The sequence below is a fragment of the Hemitrygon akajei genome, chromosome 5, assembly GCF_048418815.1.
Source record: "Hemitrygon akajei chromosome 5, sHemAka1.3, whole genome shotgun sequence".
Taxonomy (NCBI): domain Eukaryota; kingdom Metazoa; phylum Chordata; class Chondrichthyes; order Myliobatiformes; family Dasyatidae; genus Hemitrygon; species Hemitrygon akajei.
The window spans coordinates 149749053-149766169 of NC_133128.1; the positions used below are offsets into that span (position 1 = coordinate 149749053).

At 42.5% G+C, this 17117-nt stretch overlaps 1 protein-coding gene across 1 annotated transcript; it reads left to right on the forward strand.

Annotated features, from left to right (window-relative positions):
- Positions 1-13426: 13426 nt before the first annotated feature.
- Positions 13427-15640, forward strand: LOC140728314 (gamma-crystallin S-1-like). Its single transcript, XM_073046854.1, has 3 exons — positions 13427-13521; positions 13616-13858; positions 15288-15640. Exons 1-3 carry the CDS (start codon positions 13513-13515, stop codon positions 15561-15563), a joined length of 528 nt encoding a protein of 175 aa, XP_072902955.1. The 5' UTR covers positions 13427-13512; the 3' UTR covers positions 15564-15640.
- Positions 15641-17117: the final 1477 nt, after the last annotated feature.

The window sequence follows — 17117 nt, forward strand, 5'->3', positions numbered from 1 at the left end:
CAAGGGCAACTCATGCTATCTATTATGATTTATATCTGCTGGTTTGAGAAACTAATAATTTACAAATCTGTATATTCCCACAGATCATCTTCTACGAGGAGAGGAACTTCCAAGGTCAGCACTATGAGTGCAGCTCTGACTGTGCCGACCTCTCCCCTTACTTCAGCCGCTATAACTCCATCCGTGTTGAGAGTGACTGGTGGGTGGTTGGTTCAACTGAAAGATGGTTTCAGCTTTGATCTTTGATGCACCATCAATAACTCACTCTGAGACGTAAGAAGCGAGATATCGGCTTTTATTGACTGGAAGAATGAACAACACTACATCCTGGAGAATGAGGCCGGGCTCAGGCCTCAATCGCCTTTATACAGGGGTCTGTGGGAGGAGCCACAGGAGCAGTCCAGACAGGTATATGTAGTTCACCACAATCTTATTGTTCATGATCCCTCTTCCTTTCATTACAAGTAAAATTGCATTGAAGCATCTATTGACAAATCTGATTTCACCACCCCACACAGCAGATTATCTCAGCTTTTGTAGTTTTGTAGATGACTTCAACAAGTATGGGCCAAATAGCCTAATTCTGCTCCTATACCTTATGGATTTTTCAAGGTCAGTCAAGTTCATTGTCATATGTGCATGTATCTGCAACTGCGTCACAGGCACATAAAATCACATAAGCAATATTCACAAGCAAACATAAATTAAGCTGTTTATTCTTTCCTTATTAGGTTATGTCTATTCATCTTGTGCTTGACTCCAATTACAATCATCTATTACCATAAGACATAGGAGCAGAATTAGGCCACTTGGCCCATCAAGTCTTCTCCGCCATTCAATCATGGCTGATCCTTTTTCTCTTTCTCCTCCTCAACCCCAGTTCCCAGCGTTCTCCCCGTAACCTTTGATGCCATGTCCAATCAAGAACCTAAAAATCTCTGACTTAAATAAGCCCAATAACCTGGCCTCCACAGCTGCATGTGGCAACAAATTCCACAAGTTCATCACCCTTTGGCTAAAGAAATTTTTCCGCATCTCTATTTTGGAATGCACAGAGAGGAGGAAACTACAGGATAGGGTTTAAGAGAAACCTGACCTTGGACTGCAGATGATGGAATTCATGGACAACTGTCCCTCTGTCTACAATAGTTTCCATTACCATGACATCCACTCCTGTCAGGTGATGGATGGTTACTGGATCTTCTGTGAACAACCCAACTACAGAGGCCAACAGCACTTCCTGAGACCCGGGGAATACCAGAGATAAAGTGACTGGGGTGGCTACAACTCAACCATTGGGTCTTTCAGATGCTTGATTAACTTAAGTTAAATAAGTAAAGCTTATTTGTCACTACAATTAAATATTTCTATTACATTACTGCTTACTTCTGCATCTTTACAAAAAGTGTAAACATTGGTGGTATTTCACAAGTATTGATGGCATGGCACAAGTATTAATAAAAGCAATTGCTTGTTGATTTCTGGTGGCCTCCTTCAGTGAAACAGGCAACCTGTGTTCTTAAGAGACAATGAAGTCTCATTACCACAAGTAGGTTACATGGAAGCAAGCTTTTTCCCCAGGTCTTTATCTTACCAAGACAGCTTTTATTCCTGCTTGTAATTCTGCTTGTAAACAGCTCCTTTTGCCAATGGATCCTTGACTTTCTGACCAACAGACAGCTGGCAGCAATCCCCCTGGTATGTTTATCCTCAACGCTGTTACCCAACAAAGTGGCATCCTCTGCCCACTAATCTACTCCCTTGGCCAGGGGCCAGGAATGTTTTTGAGAGCATGTCCACAAACCGGCAAAAAATTCCAAACCATTTTCTGGCATGCCACGGTCATTTTGATTAATCAATAACAATAATATGGAAAAAAAGATTAGTTCTGTTGCTCATTTAGTGTTTAATTATTAATTAAAGTAATTAAAGTATTACAGAGACATCGATGTAACCTCTCACTGCAGCTCGTAATAAACCAGGCTCGATAGCTAACTCTGGATAACAGTCACATGGCTCAGCATTGTATAGTAACCATGAGAAGGCCACCTTCAATAAGCAACTCACATCTAGGATCGGTATGATTTGGGTTCAACCAAACAGGAAAGTTGGAATGTTATGATGAGGAAACAGAATTTATGGTGAATTCTGGGTAAATGCCACTCTATGCAAAGTTATTGGTCTCCAGGAGATAATAGACCTTACACCAGCATAAAATTAAAGTGGAAGCATATTTACAGATGTTTCAACTTTAACTAATTAATAGGGGAAAACAAAGAAAAAGGGGCACCCAGTACAGTTAAACTAGTCTAATGTGCTCATAACGGTGGGAGCTAATTTCTGCAGTAGTCGGGATGCTACAGCTTGATAACTCACGTGCTAAACCCACGTTCTGTTTGAAGGACACCAGACACAGCTCCAACTTCCCCCAAAAAACATTTTGAATGACCCAGTTAACTCAAGGGTACTGGCATTTCCTCCTCGGAACCATTCATCTGCACAAAGCACTTCTTACAATGGGGTCTCCCCTTTGGGTGGGATCCTCCAAGCAACTTCCCTAATGCTCTTCTCTGCACCTCCAAACCAAAAGACTCCAAATCAGAAATCTGATCCCGCCCAGCTCTCTCAAATGTTCCATGGCATTCCCCCTCCCCCTCCCGACTGTCTGACACAATGTTCCTAGGGTTGAACAAATGCTCCTTACCTCAGCTGACACTAGTTTATTGACACGCATATTTCATAAGTAAGCCTACTCCTGTAATCAGACTTGACCAAGTTCATCACAGAAAATAATGAACATGTCGATGAAAGTACTGTTAATACTGCCACTGCAACATTTTGCAGACAGTTACAAGTTTCAGGACTGGAATTCCTGAGTTTTGGAACATTTTTTTCTCTCGATGTCTATGCTTTGATACAGTCACTAACTGATCTCTGGTAATATTTTCTAGCTCAGCATTTGTCGACAAATTGAGCTTTGCAGATCAATCAATTGGATTTCAGAATTCTCAGAATCAATCCATTGCAACATTTCCAAAGGAGATTGAAGTCAAGTAGCATGGTGCCATGACAACAACTTTCCCCTCAATATCAGCAAGACAAAAGAGCTGGCCACAGACTTCAGGACGTGCTCCTGTTCACAACAGTGTTGCTGAGGTCAAGGAGATCGAGATCTACAAGTTCCTGGGAGTGAACTTTACCAACAGCCTATCCTAGTCCAACCACATTGACACCATGGCCAAGAAAACTTACCAACATTTTAATTCCTCTGGAAGCTAAAGAAATTTGAGAAGTCCTCTTTGATCCTTGCCAATTTTTATTGATGTATCACCAAAAGCATTCTATCAGGATGAGAACAGATTGCTATGGCAACTGCTCTGCCTGTGGTCACAAGAAGGAACAGAGAGATGTGGACACAGAAACCAGCCTCCTCTCCATGGACTCCGTCTACACTCTTTGTTGCCTCGATAAAGTAGTATAATCAAAGTCCCCACCACCCCAGACATTCTCTCTTCTCAGCCTTCCATACCACTAGGGTTAAGGACAGTTTCTATCCCACTGTTATAAGAATATTGAACAGATCCCTAGTTTGATGAGATGGACACCTGACTTGACAAACCACCTCATTATGACCTTGCATCTTACTCTCTATCTGCACTGCATTTTCTCCAACTGTAACACTTTATTCTGCACTCTATTATTGTTTCACCATGTGCTACCTCAATGCACTGTTATAATGAATTAATCTACATTCAGTATGCAAGTCAAGTTTTTCACTGTACCTTGGTACATGTGACAATAATAAATCAATTTGCCAATTTAAGAATTTCCAAAGTAACTCTTTAGTTCTCCAGCTCCCAGTCAAAACTGCATTATAACTAATGTGACCTGTACAATTAAAAAAAGTTTTCCCAACAATAGAACACTGGAGACTACCTTCTGCACAACCAATAACTTGATTCCGTTTGTGTTTTTTTTACACTAAGGTCTTCTCTCTCTCTCTCTCTCCCTCTCCCTCTCCCTCTCCCTCTCTCTCTCCCTCTCTCTCTCCCCCTCTCCCTCTCTCTCTCTCTTTGTTTATTTTCTGTGTATTGTCTGAATCTACTTGCCTGTGAAGCTTCTGCAAGCAAGTTTTTAATTGTACCTGGATCTCAACATACTTGTCCACATAGTAATAAACTTGACTTGACATTTCTAACGTAAATATAAAGAAAATATGTGGAAAAAGAATACACGTTAGTTCAGTTTCTTGATCAACAGGGCACTATCCATCCTCATGGAAGTTTCCAGTATTTTTTGTTTTAATTTCAGATTTCTGGCATCAACGTTCCTTTGTTCTTCACATCGCTGGGGCTCTGAGCTTCGGAGGAACTTGCCAGAATTGGTGTTTTCATTGGTTATAGAATATTAAGGATGATATATGGGTAACTATAGATTCATTTTAACCTGAAGATGTAGTGCAGTCAATATCTGTGGTAAATTAAGATGATAACATTGCTTTACATGGAAAAATGCTGTAAAACATATGTCCTGTTATGAGAGCATGCGAAGTATGAATTTAGGTGACAAATCAATGTAAAAATGAATGATAAAGGAACTATGGACAAATCACTTTTAAAATGCTTCAGACTTTCAAGGTAGGACAACCTGAACTTGGAAAAATATTATTAACAAGAACAATGGTGCTTTAGATATAGTTCCCTTGGAGTATTGTGAGCAGTTTTAAACCCCTTAGTTTTGAAAGAATGTGCTGAAACTGGAGAGGTTTCAAAGGAGGTTCACAAAAATGATAAGAGGATTGAATTGCTTGTCATAATGAAGAGTGTTTGATGGTGCTGGGCCTATCTTCATTAGAACTTAGAAGAATGAAGGGTGATCTCATTGAAACCTATTGATTGGTGAAAGGCCTTGATAGAGTGGATGTGGAGAGGATCCACTATGGTGGGAGAGTTTAAGACCAGAGGATGCAGCCTCAGAATAGAGGGGTGTCCTTTTTGAAAGGAGATGAGGAGGAATTTCTTTAGCCAGAGAGTGGTGAATCTGTGGTATTCTTTGTCATGCGCAGCTGTGGAGGCCAAGTCTTTATCTATATTTGAAGGCAGAGGTTGATAGATTCTTGATTGGTCAGAGCATGAAGGGATACAGGGAGAACACAGGAGATTGGATTGAGAGTAAAATTAGATCAGCCATGATGAACTGGTGGAGCAGTCTTGATGGGCCAAATGGCCTAATTCTGCTCCTATATCTCATGGACATATGGTCTTATGGTGCATGCTATAAAACAATTGTATGTGGAAATAGAAATGATCAATTAATCCATTAGAGATTAATTCTGGACTACTGATAGAAAGACAGTTACGCTATCTTATTAGGCAGTTATGTCCAAACATAAAACATGGTACCTGAAGAAATCAGATCATAAAACTCTGTGGTAAGGTGTCCTCTGTAGATTCTCAAGTAGTTTTGCTATCTAGAAAGTTTTGTGGAATTTTATGATAACAGAATGTAAAATCAACACAGTTAAATAAACTCAAGGAGATGCAGGGAACTGTTTGTTTACCAGAATGTATTTCATTTACAAAATTTTGCAGTCATACTGCAGGAATAAAAAGTTTTGAGGCTGTTATAACAATATAAACAGGGTGCTTTTTTTTGCTATGGAGCACTGAAACAGGTCCATATGTCTTTCTATACTAATCCCACTTGCCTGTGTTAATCCCATATATCTATATTTTGTCCATTCCTGCTCAGATGTCTTTTAAATATTGTTAATATTTTTGCTTCCACCAGCTCCTCCAGCAGCTCAATCCAGATATTATGACTTTGTGAAAAACTGGTCCCTCGGATTCCTTTTAAACTTTCACCTTGTCACAAGGGGACATGGAGACTGGACCCAAATGCAGGACACAGGCACTGAAGTACTAGGGGCAGGACAGGAACGGAACAACTAAAGGATAGAACAAGATAGGGAGACCGTGGCATGCATGAGGGATGTGGCATTCAAAGGTGATCCTGGGGTTCAGAGATAGTTCATGGCGAGGATGGACCCTGGCAAGGCTAGAGGATAGGTCTATGGGACAAGGAATGCTGGGAGGATAGCCCCCTGGGCCAGCCACATAACTCCCGGGCAGGGCCCAGCCTCCCAGGCAGGAACACAGGGGCCTAGGCAGGTGCAGGGCACAACCCATCAGAAGAGAGGGGTAGGAAAGGGTCAGAATCCCCCACTGGGCAACAGCAGTCCAGCCTGCTTACCTGACAGAGGCAAGGGATCAGAACGGAGCTCAGTCCAGGGTGACTACAAGAACAGACTTACAGAACTAGTTGATTAACAGTGGGTACTCCAAGCCAGGGCAAACAGAACAAAACCAGGTGAACAGCACAAGCAGGGCAACCAGCACAACCAGGTCAGAACAGGGCAAACAGGGCAACCAGCACAACCAGGTCAGAACAGGGTAAACAGAGCAACCAGCACAACCAGGTCAGAACAGGGCAAACAGGGCAACCAGCACAACCAGGTCAGAACAGGGTAAACAGGGCAACCAGCACAACCAGGTCAGAACAGGGCAAACAGGGCAACCAGCACAACCAGGTCAGAACAGGGCAAACAGGGCAACCAGCACAACCAGGTCAGAACAGGGCAAACAGGGCAACCAGCACAACCAGGTCAGAACAGGGCAAACAGGGCAACCAGGGCAACCAGCACAACCAGGTCAGAACAGGGCAAACAGGGCAACCAGCACAACCAGGTCAGAACAGGGTAAACAGGGCAACCAGCACAACCAGGTCAGAACAGGGTAAACAGGGCAACCAGCACAACCAGGTCAGAACAGGGTAAACAGGGCAACCAGCACAACCAGGTCAGAACAGGGTAAACAGGGCAACCAGCACAACCAGGTCAGAACAGGGTAAACAGGGCAACCAGCACAACCAGGTCAGAACAGGGCAAACAGGGCAACCAGCACAACCAGGTCAGAACAGGGCAAACAGGGCAACCAGCACAACCAGGTCAGAACAGGGCAAACAGGGCAACCAGCACAACCAGGTCAGAACAGGGCAAACAGGGCAACCAGCACAACCAGGTCAGAACAGGGCAAACAGGGCAACCAGCACAACCAGGTCAGAACAGGGCAAACAGGGCAACCAGCACAACCAGGTCAGAACAGGGCAAACAGGGCAACCAGCACAACCAGGTCAGAACAGGGTAAACAGGGCAACCAGCACAACCAGGTCAGAACAGGGTAAACAGGGCAACCAGCACAACCAGGTCAGAACAGGGTAAACAGGGCAACCAGCACAACCAGGTCAGAACAGGGTAAACAGGGCAACCAGCACAAACAGGTCAGAACAGGGTAAACAGAGCAACCAGCACAACCAGGTCAGAACAGGGCAAACAGGGCAACCAGCACAACCAGGTCAGAACAGGGTAAACAGGGCAACCAGCACAACCAGGTCAGAACAGGGTAAACAGAGCAACCAGCACAAACAGGACAACCTGGTCAAAACAGGATAGACAGGCAACCAGCACAAACAAGGTGAACCAGACATACCAGCACATATGAGGCAAACAGGATGACAACACCAACTAGACTCAGTCCCAGAGCCCCTTATATACACCTGCCAGCCGATAGGCATCAAGTGCGCCTCCTTAAGCCAAGATGATCCTATTTGGGCTTAAGGGTGAAAGGAGGGATGGCTACAAGACCCGGAGTCCGGAGTCTGCGGACTGCATCAAGACCCGAAATGCAGGCTCCGGACCGGACCATAACACACCCTCTCACCTACATTCTCTAATTTTAAATAACCTACTGGGGAAAAAGACTCCAGCCATCTAGGTCTCTCATTATTCAAAGTTCAAATTTCAAAGTAAAATTTATTATCAAAGCACATATGTGTCACCATATACAACCCTGAGATTTATTTTCTTCCGGACATACACAGTGACTCCAAGAAGCATAACAGACTCAATGAAAAACCTCACCAACAGACAGACAACCAATGTGCAAAAGTCAACAAAATTGTGCAAATACAGAAGAAAAAATAAAAAAAATAAGTTATAAAGATTGAGAACATGAGATGAAGAGTCTTTGAAAGTGAGTTCATAGGGTGTGGGAACAGTTCAGTGTTGGGGTGTGAAGTCGAGTGGTTAAATAGCCTGATGGTTGAGGGGTAATAACTGTTCCTGAACCTGCTGTGTGGGTTCTGAGGCTCCTATACCTTCTTCCTGATGGCAACAGTGAGAAGAGAACATGGCCTGGGTGGTGGGAGTCAATGATGATGGATGCTGCTTTCCTGTGGCAGCATTCCATGAAGAAGTGCTCAATGGTGGGGAGGGATTTACCCGTGATGGACTAGGTTGTACCCATCACATTCTGTAGGAGTTTCCATTCAAGGGCATTAGTGTTTCCATATAAGGCTGTGATGCAGCCAGTCAATATACTCTTCTCCACACATGTATAGAAGTTCATCAAAGTTTTAGATGTCATGCTGAATTTTTGCTAACTTCTAAATAAGTAATGGCACTGCATGGCTTTCTTCATTATTGCACTTACATGCTGGGCCCAGGACAGGTCCTCCAATAGTATAACACCAAGGAATTTAAAGTTGCTGAACCTCTCCATTACTGTTCCCCCAATGAGGATGGGATTATGGACATCCAGTTTCCCCCTCCTGAAGTCAATAATCAGCTCTTTAGTCTTGCTGACATTGAGTGAGAGGTTGTTGTTATGGCACCAGTGAGCTAGATTTTCAATCTCCCCCCTATATGGTGATCCATCTTTGATTCAGCCTACAGCAGTGGTGTCAACAGCAAACCTGAATATGGGATTGGAGCTGTGCTTAGCCATGCAATCAAAGCAAGTAGAGTGCGGAGTGCTTATCACACAGCCCTGTGCTGCACCTTTGCTGATGGAGATTGTGGAGCGGAGTTGTTGCCAATCCGAGCTGACTGCAAATGAGGAACTTGAGGATCCAATTACATGAGGAGTAATTAAGGCCAAGGTCTTGAAGCTTATTGATTAATTTTGAGGGGATGATGGTATTGAATGCTAGTCCAAAAAAAAGTTCAGAGTAAATTTACTATCAAAGTACGTACATGTCACCATATACAGCCCTGAGCTTCATTTTCTTTTAGGCATACTCAGTAAATCCAATAACCATAATAGAATCAATGAAAGACAGGCAACCAGTGTGCAAAAGACAACAAAATGTGCAAATCCAGTAAGAAAAAAAAGGAATAAATATTGAGAACATGAGATAAAAAGTCCTTGAAAATGAGTCCATAGGTTGCGGGAACATTTCACTGATGGGGCATGTGAGGTTGAGTATCAATTACCCTCTGGTTCAAGAGCCTGATGGCTGAGGAGTACTAACAGTTCCTGAACCTGGCAATGTGAGTCCTGAAGCTTCTGTGCCTTCTTCCTGATGGGAACAGTGTGATGAGAGCATGATGTACAGTATACATCTTTGCTGTCTGGATGTGAATAGCCAATGAAATGGCATCTGCTGTAGACCTATAGTGTAATATACTTGTGAAATACCCCGTAATTAATGTGTGTTAATGAATATAATCTATAAATTAAAGGGCTGCACAGTTTTCAGGCTGTGCAAGAATTTCCTGCTCAGGGCAATGTGCAGCTGTGAAAAAAATTAGGCAGAATGCTGCTTGCGGGAGTTGATATGTTTCATCACCAACCTCTCAAAGCACTTCATCACAGTGGATGTAAGTGCTACTTGATGATAATCACTGAGGAGGTTACCACGTTCTTCTTAGGCACCGGTATAATTGAAACTAGCTTGAAGCAGGTAAGCACCTCAGACTGCCAAAGGGAGAAGTTAAAGATATCAGTGAACAATCTGAAATGATAGAGGTATCTTTTATCTAGCTCCCTCAAATCACGCCAGAAGGCTCTACTTTATTAGGGCTTTGAGGAGATTTCGTACGTCACTAAAGTTTCTGTAGGTGTAGTTTGGGAAACATTCTGACTGGTTGCATCATGGCCTTGTACGGTAGCTCCAATGCCCAGGATCGCAGGAGGCTACAGAGGTTTGTAGACTCAGCTAGCTCCATCATCGGAACAATCCTCCCCACCGTCAAGAAGGTCTTCACAAGATGGTGTCTTAAGTGGGTTATTGATAGGGTTGCTAACTGTCCCGTATTAGCCGGGACATCCGTATATTGGGCTGAATTGGTTTGTTGCATACGGGATTGCCCTTGTCCCGTATTTGACTGCTACTACTCTGTAATCTCCAGAGGGCACGCTTACAGATAGATCCTGGAGCTGATACAACAGCGTGTGTGCGTGTTGCATGTGCTGTTGACACCACGCACCAGTGATTCCCCTGTCATCCAATCACAGGCCCACTTCTGCGCACCAGTTGTGTGCTATATTTTGCCAATTCCTGCCAAAACAAAAAGCTTCAATAACGTCTGGTGTTGTTTGGTCGGTTTGGCATGTGCCAATGTGGATAAACCTCCAAAAAAGAAAAGACTGTGCAGCTATAACAAGCAATGGGAAGCAAAAAAGACGTGGGTTAAGCCTGTCAGCGGTGACTTGATGTCGACGAAGGCCTTCTGTACTTTATGCCGTCGGGAATTCTCAATTGGCCACGGAGGTGAGAATGACCTAACTCAGCATGCTTCCACAGAAGTGCACAAGAAGGTGCAAGCAATATTGGTGCATCCTTCATGAAATCTACTGTGGAAAATGACAACATCGTGGCAAGTGAAGCCCCGTGTGTGTACCACACGGTTAAATACGGACTCAGCTACAACAGCACAGACTGTCTTGCTAAGCTCAACAGTGCTTTGTTTAATGACTCAAATGTTGTGAAGAAGATGCACTTGGGAAGAACAAAAGCCGAGATGATTACAATGAATGTTTTAGGGCCAAAGACTGTGCGGGATATTATGAATGATCTGTCCCCGACCAAAGAAGGTGAGCCCGCAGACCCGCGTATTTCTCAGTTGCCATCGATGCCTCAAACAAGGGAGATAGAAAAATGTTTCCAGTGTGCGTGAGATATTTCTCTGTGTCTGATGGAGTACAGTGTAAGTTACTTGACTTTTATGAAGACAGTGATGAAACTGCGAATGGCATACATCAATCTCTGATGAGCTGTCTGGACAAGTATGAACTGGATATTAGACACGTCACAGCCTATGCAGCAGATAATGCCAGTGTAAACTTTGGAAAACACCACTCAGTTTACCAGTTATTGAGCAGTGCCAACAATCGCATTCTGAAAGCTAATTGCCCAGCTCACATAGCTCATAACGCTTGCAAGCATGCCTGTGATCAGCTGTCAGTGGATATTGAGACAATTGTTCTAAAGGTCTATAGCCACTTCTCAATATCTGCTTCCCGAAGAGAGGAACTGCGTTCATTTTTTGCCTTTGTTGACATTGAGTGGCGTGAAATTCTGCATCACGTTTGCACATGATGGCTCTCTCTTCATCCAGCTGTCGAACGTTTCCTGCAAAGCTGGCCAGCTCTTACCTCATACTTCAGCTCCCTTGAGGCTTGTCGTGTGGCACTGAAGAGGATTTTTGAGGATGAAGAAAAAACTGGAGCTACTGAAATTTATCTGTGCTTTTTCCACAACATGGGGTGTGTTTTTGACCAACTCGTAAAAAAGCTGAAGGAAGCAAAACTCTGCATCACAGATGTTTACGAGGAAGTCCGGAAGTTCAAAATGAAGATGCTTCAGCAGAAACAGGACAGCCTCTTTGGATACCAGACCAAGCAGCTGACGGACAAACAAGTGCCAGCACAAAGGTCCAAGCAGCAACAGGACTTTGTGAAGTTCTATGACTCTGCCATTACAAGTGGATTAATATCTCACCAGAAAATGTAATGATGAAACTGAAACCGATCAGCCTCTATGAGGAGCTCTCCTTCACTCACCTGGAGCAGGTGGTGGCTGCCCTCAAAATGACAGAGACAGTCAATATGGACCAACTCTATGAAGAGTTTTGTGCTAGCCGGGAGGAAATACAGAAAGCCAGACAGGATACCACAAAATCCACCAGTGAGAAGTGGGTGGCAGTTTTCCAAAACAGGGAAAGCCAACTTGATGAACATGTTCAGGATTGTCTCATTTGTCCTCAGTGTGCCAGGATCAAATGCCTTTGTAGAGAGGATCTTCTCTCTGATGACCATTAAATGGTCAGACTCAAAAAACAGATGCAGCATAAAGCTGATTAAAAATGAACTTCAAATATCTGTGAACTGTGACTTGTCATGTAAGGACTTCTCTCTGGCTGTGCAAAAGGACAAAGGATTGCTTGAATCAGTCAAGAGCAGCAAGAAATATCCATGGAAAAAGTAGACTTGGTGAGTCCCCCCTCTTTTCCTCTTTAACAGTGATTATATGTCTATAGGCACATACAAATAGGGTCATTTGGTGTTATTCCATGTCTGACTGGTAGTCAGATTATGCTCTGTTATAATTTGGTGTTACACTTCACAAATAACACTGAAGATATGTATACATGGTTCATATATTGGATTTGTTTGCCTACTCAGGGTTGTTTTTTCTCTCTCTCTCTTTTGAAAAAGGTCTCTGTTACCATCTGCTAGCTGCCAGCCCCCTCAGTCACTTCATCCCGGGCCTGCACCATACCCACACCACCATGGCTCGCCTTCTTTTGTCCCTTATTTGGGAGTGAGAAAGTTGGCAATCCATGTGCACGAGCCACCATTGGATGATACTGTCCCAGTTCCTCGCTGTGCTGTAGACTGAGAACAGAATGATTGGGCGATTATTAGTTAGAGAGGATTAATCCTGCTTTTTATTAATAGAATGTACCTAGCTGTAAGCTTCTCTCAATGTACAGCTGTTTCCAGAGCACAAGTTTTCACCACTACAACTGAGATCTTGCCTGGTACCATTAACCATTCCTGTGTCCTGTTCAGCCATCCTTTTACTTCTCTTCCCCATTATGATATACATTCAGCCAACTTAAAAATTAAAATAGCAAAAAAAATGAAAAGAACAAAAACTTGCCATGGTGCATATTCAGAACAAATGAATGCCACTGACAAGTGAATGGAGCGTCAGCATGCTGGATCCTAAAAACCCCTGTAGGGTTCAGCTAAGCATGCACCGATGGAATTAAAGCAACTTTTGCTGACTCTTCACCCTGACCTGTTTGGGTATATGTCTGTTTCATTGTATCAGCCTATCAGAAGTGGGCCCTTTGTGCTCAGGACTTGTTTGAGAATTGCAGTTGAAGCAGGCTTTATGGAGCACAAAGGGTTTTAATGCATGGTCAATCTATACACACAATTAAAATGGCATGGAGGCAAAATGAGACCAAAAATACATAGGTGCTTTTAAGTGCTGCCTTTTACAAAAAGACTTTATGTCACGTGCTTTGTTGTTTTTAATGCTGATTTTTTAAAATTGCAATTATTAGAATAACAAAAGCACATTCTACACAGCCTTTCAGCTCGGCGTATATAAACGGTACTGTGTGAGGCAGTGAAACATTCAGTCAGTTACCAGGCTAAAATGGGAAAGGTAAGGATAATACAGAATTTATATGTTGTATTAGAACTATTTATTCTATTTCTCTTATTTAGAAACTGTTGATAAACCTGCTTGTTTTTCACAGATCATCTTCTACGAGGACAGGAACTTCCAGGGTCGGCACTATGAGTGCAGCTCCGACTGTGCCGACCTCTCCCCTTACTTCAGCCGCTGTAACTCCATCCGTGTTGACAGTGACTGGTGGGTGTTGTACGAGAAACCCAACTACATGGGATACCAGTATGTCCTGAGCAGGGGAGAGTATCCTGACTACCAGCGCTGGATGGGATTCAATGACTGTGTCAAGTCCTGTCGCACCTACCCTTATGTAAGTTACTACAGGAGGCATCTATGTTCTACTCAATCACGAAGGTGACCACAGGATTGAGTATATTTTTCCTCCAGCTTCAGGAACAATTTCAACTTTTCACTCTAGTACAGTAGTTAGTTGGTGGAAGCCTTGTAAATTCCCAGTTACCAATTCACCATAACCAGTCAAAGTTAATTTCTGTTCTTGCAGTCAATACACACAGTGGACATTAAAGCCATTTTATATATACTATTTAAAAATGTTAAGGCATTATATGATGCCCAGTCTGTTGCAAAGCTCCAGAGGCTTTGGAGCAAAGCAAGTTGCTTGTTTGTTATAGATCGATGATCTAGAATCAATAGTGATTTTCTGTATTGAAACTGAACGTGACAACAAAGAACTGGCTGCATTTGCATCCATCCCTTTACTTCTATAGTGTACCTTAGTAGCAGCAATTTCTCCCCATCCCACCCTCAACATTATGCATACAGTGAAAAAGACCTCACAATAATAATAGATAATATTTTACTGATGTTGTGCAGATGTTGACTAGAATCTATAACGACAGCTCCCCATCTAGTCTATAAACTAGTCTTTATCCCAGGGTCAAAATCTTTAATACTTGAGGGTATTGACTTAAGGTGAGAACAGGCAAGTTCAAGGAAGTGCAGGACACCTTTTATGCACAGTGTGTGGGTGCCTGGATTGCTCTGCCAGTATTGGTAGTGGAGGCAAATGCAATAATGGTGTTTAAAAGACTCTTAGATAGATACATGAATATGCAGATATTAGCATATGAATGGAAGGATATGGACATTGTGTAGGCAGAAGGGATTAGCTTAGTTAAGCATTTTATTAGCTCAACACAACATTATGGGTCGAAGGGCTTGCCCCTCTGCTGTACAGTTCTACATTCTATCTACTGCATGTTCTATGTTCTATCTACTGTATATTCCATGTTCTATTTACTCTATGGTCTATGTTCTATTTACCCTATGTTCTATCTATTGCATGTTCTTTGTTCTATCTACTGCATGTTCTATGTTCTATTTACTCTATGATCTATGCTCTGTGTTCTATCCATTGTATGTTCTATGTCTATTTACCCTATGTTCTATGTTCTAGCTACTGCATGTTCTTTGTTCTATCTACTGTATGTTCGATGTTCTATCTACTGCATGTTCTATGCTCTATTTACCCTTTGGTCTATGTTCTATCTACTCTATGTTCTATGTTCTAAGCAGCTACTTTACGATATAAAGGTAAAGAGGAGCAGTTTATTGCTATCAAAACTCAAGCTTTGTCAACCTGCTTAGTAAAAACTATTCCAAACGTCTCTAAGGTGTTACCTGGTCCCTGCCACAGTCATTTTTTTTTTGGGTATCTCTCTCCATGTAATATCAGAATATGCATTTCCATTATGGTTACAATTGTCTTTCTCTTTCAGTACCAAGGAGGAAACTATAAGATTAGGATTTATGAAAGGCCTGACTTTTCAGGGCAGATGATGGAATTCATGGACGACTGTCCCTCTGTCTACGATCGTTTCCGTTACCGTGACATCCACTCCTGTCACGTCATGGATGGTTATTGGATCTTCTATGAACATCCCAACTACAAAGGACGACAGTACTTCCTGAGACCCGGGGAATACAGGAGGTTTAATGACTGGGGCAGCTCCTGCGCTACCATCGGGTCCTTCAGGCGCATGAGGGACTTCTAGTCTGTTACCATGAAACATGATCCATATCTTGTTGAATCCATGGTCAATATAATAAAATAACCTCTATTGCACCATTATTTTGCTTAATGGATTCATTTTGAAATAGAAAATCCAGACATTAGTAGAATCAGGGATTCTCATTCAGGTATTTCTAAACCATTATCCTTCAATAATGTGACAATCACAGACAGGATCTGATATGCAACAAATTGGTGTGATGTAATCCCAGCCAAACTCCTCAGAATATGTTCATTGAGATATTCAGTGGTGGTCTAGAAAATGCTTGTGTGCCAATAATAAATAGGGTTCATTCAGGAATTGGAGGTATTTGGGAATAAGAGGAGGAATTCATCCTCTTAAGGTTGTTTGGCATTGAATGGGATCATGGCTGATTTATGCTCAAACCTAAATCCCTTTCTGTCCACAAATTTAACAATGCCTGTCATAAAACTGAGGAGTGACAAAGCATAACGAGAGTTTGCAGTGAACAGTTCCAAACTTCTACTACCGTCACCTAACTTAAATCTTCAAATACTGGGCTCTCATTTTTAAGACTATCTCGCCTGGTCAAAGATTTCTTTACCAATAAAAAAAATACTTTCCATCTACTGCATCAATTTCTTTTAATATCCGTCTATTGGCGTAGAACCGCTGAGTAAGACAACACAGATACAGGCTCTTCAGCTCAACCAGCCTACACTGACCACCCAGCTAGTCCAATTTCCTGTGTTCAGTTCGTATCCCTCTAAAAGCGGCCTCTCCATTCACCTATCCAAATGCTTCTTAAATAACATTACTGTACCAGCCTCAGCTTCTTCTACTGGCAGCTTATTCAATATACTCACCACCTTCTATGTGAAAACATTGCCCCCGAGGTCCCTTTAAATCTTTCCCCTCTCACTGTAAGAAAACTTCAATTGAACTGTGCATTTGCCTTACAAATACAAATGCTTGCAACTCTATACAAGTTCTATATCTCTCCTCATAATTTAATCTATGACATTGTTCTTTCAAAGCCAATGTATTCTTCTGTGGTGTGGTGTCCAGTCTACTTGCTGTGCTCTATCCATAGCTTTGAATTGGGTGACATTAATCCTACTGCATTGTGCTCCAGTCCTCTCGAGATAAAGACCAACATTGCATTTGGTTGATTATTTCTCGTACCTGTCCATGGTGTTTTATCTGACATCCTCTGGACTTCCACTGGTTCTACTGCTTGGTATTTAGAAAGAACTCCACTCCAACCTTTATAGGTTGAAAGTGGATGGTCTTACTATGGCCTACAGGGAAATCATCTTGTTCTTGTTCTTTGATTAATCTTTGTTCAAGTATCATTTTCCTCACCTGAAGTTATAAAAATAGCTTGCAGTAGGTATGAAGCAAATGTGGGAGTTTACAAATGACAAAGCCAAGTTATTATTGATGAAACATGCTGAAACTCAGAGGTTAATAGATTATTCATTGGTCAGGGCATGAAGGGATACAGGAAGAAGATTGGGGCTGAGAGGAAAATTGGATCAGCCATGATGAAATGCCAGGGCAAACTCAATGGTC

What these genes read in the sequence shown, in the direction of transcription:
- LOC140728314 (XM_073046854.1), top strand. An exon ending in CCTGTCGCACCTACCCTTAT is followed by an intron (nt 13,859 to 15,287) that starts GTAAGTTACTAC and finishes TTTCTCTTTCAG; the next exon opens with TACCAAGGAGGAAACTATAA.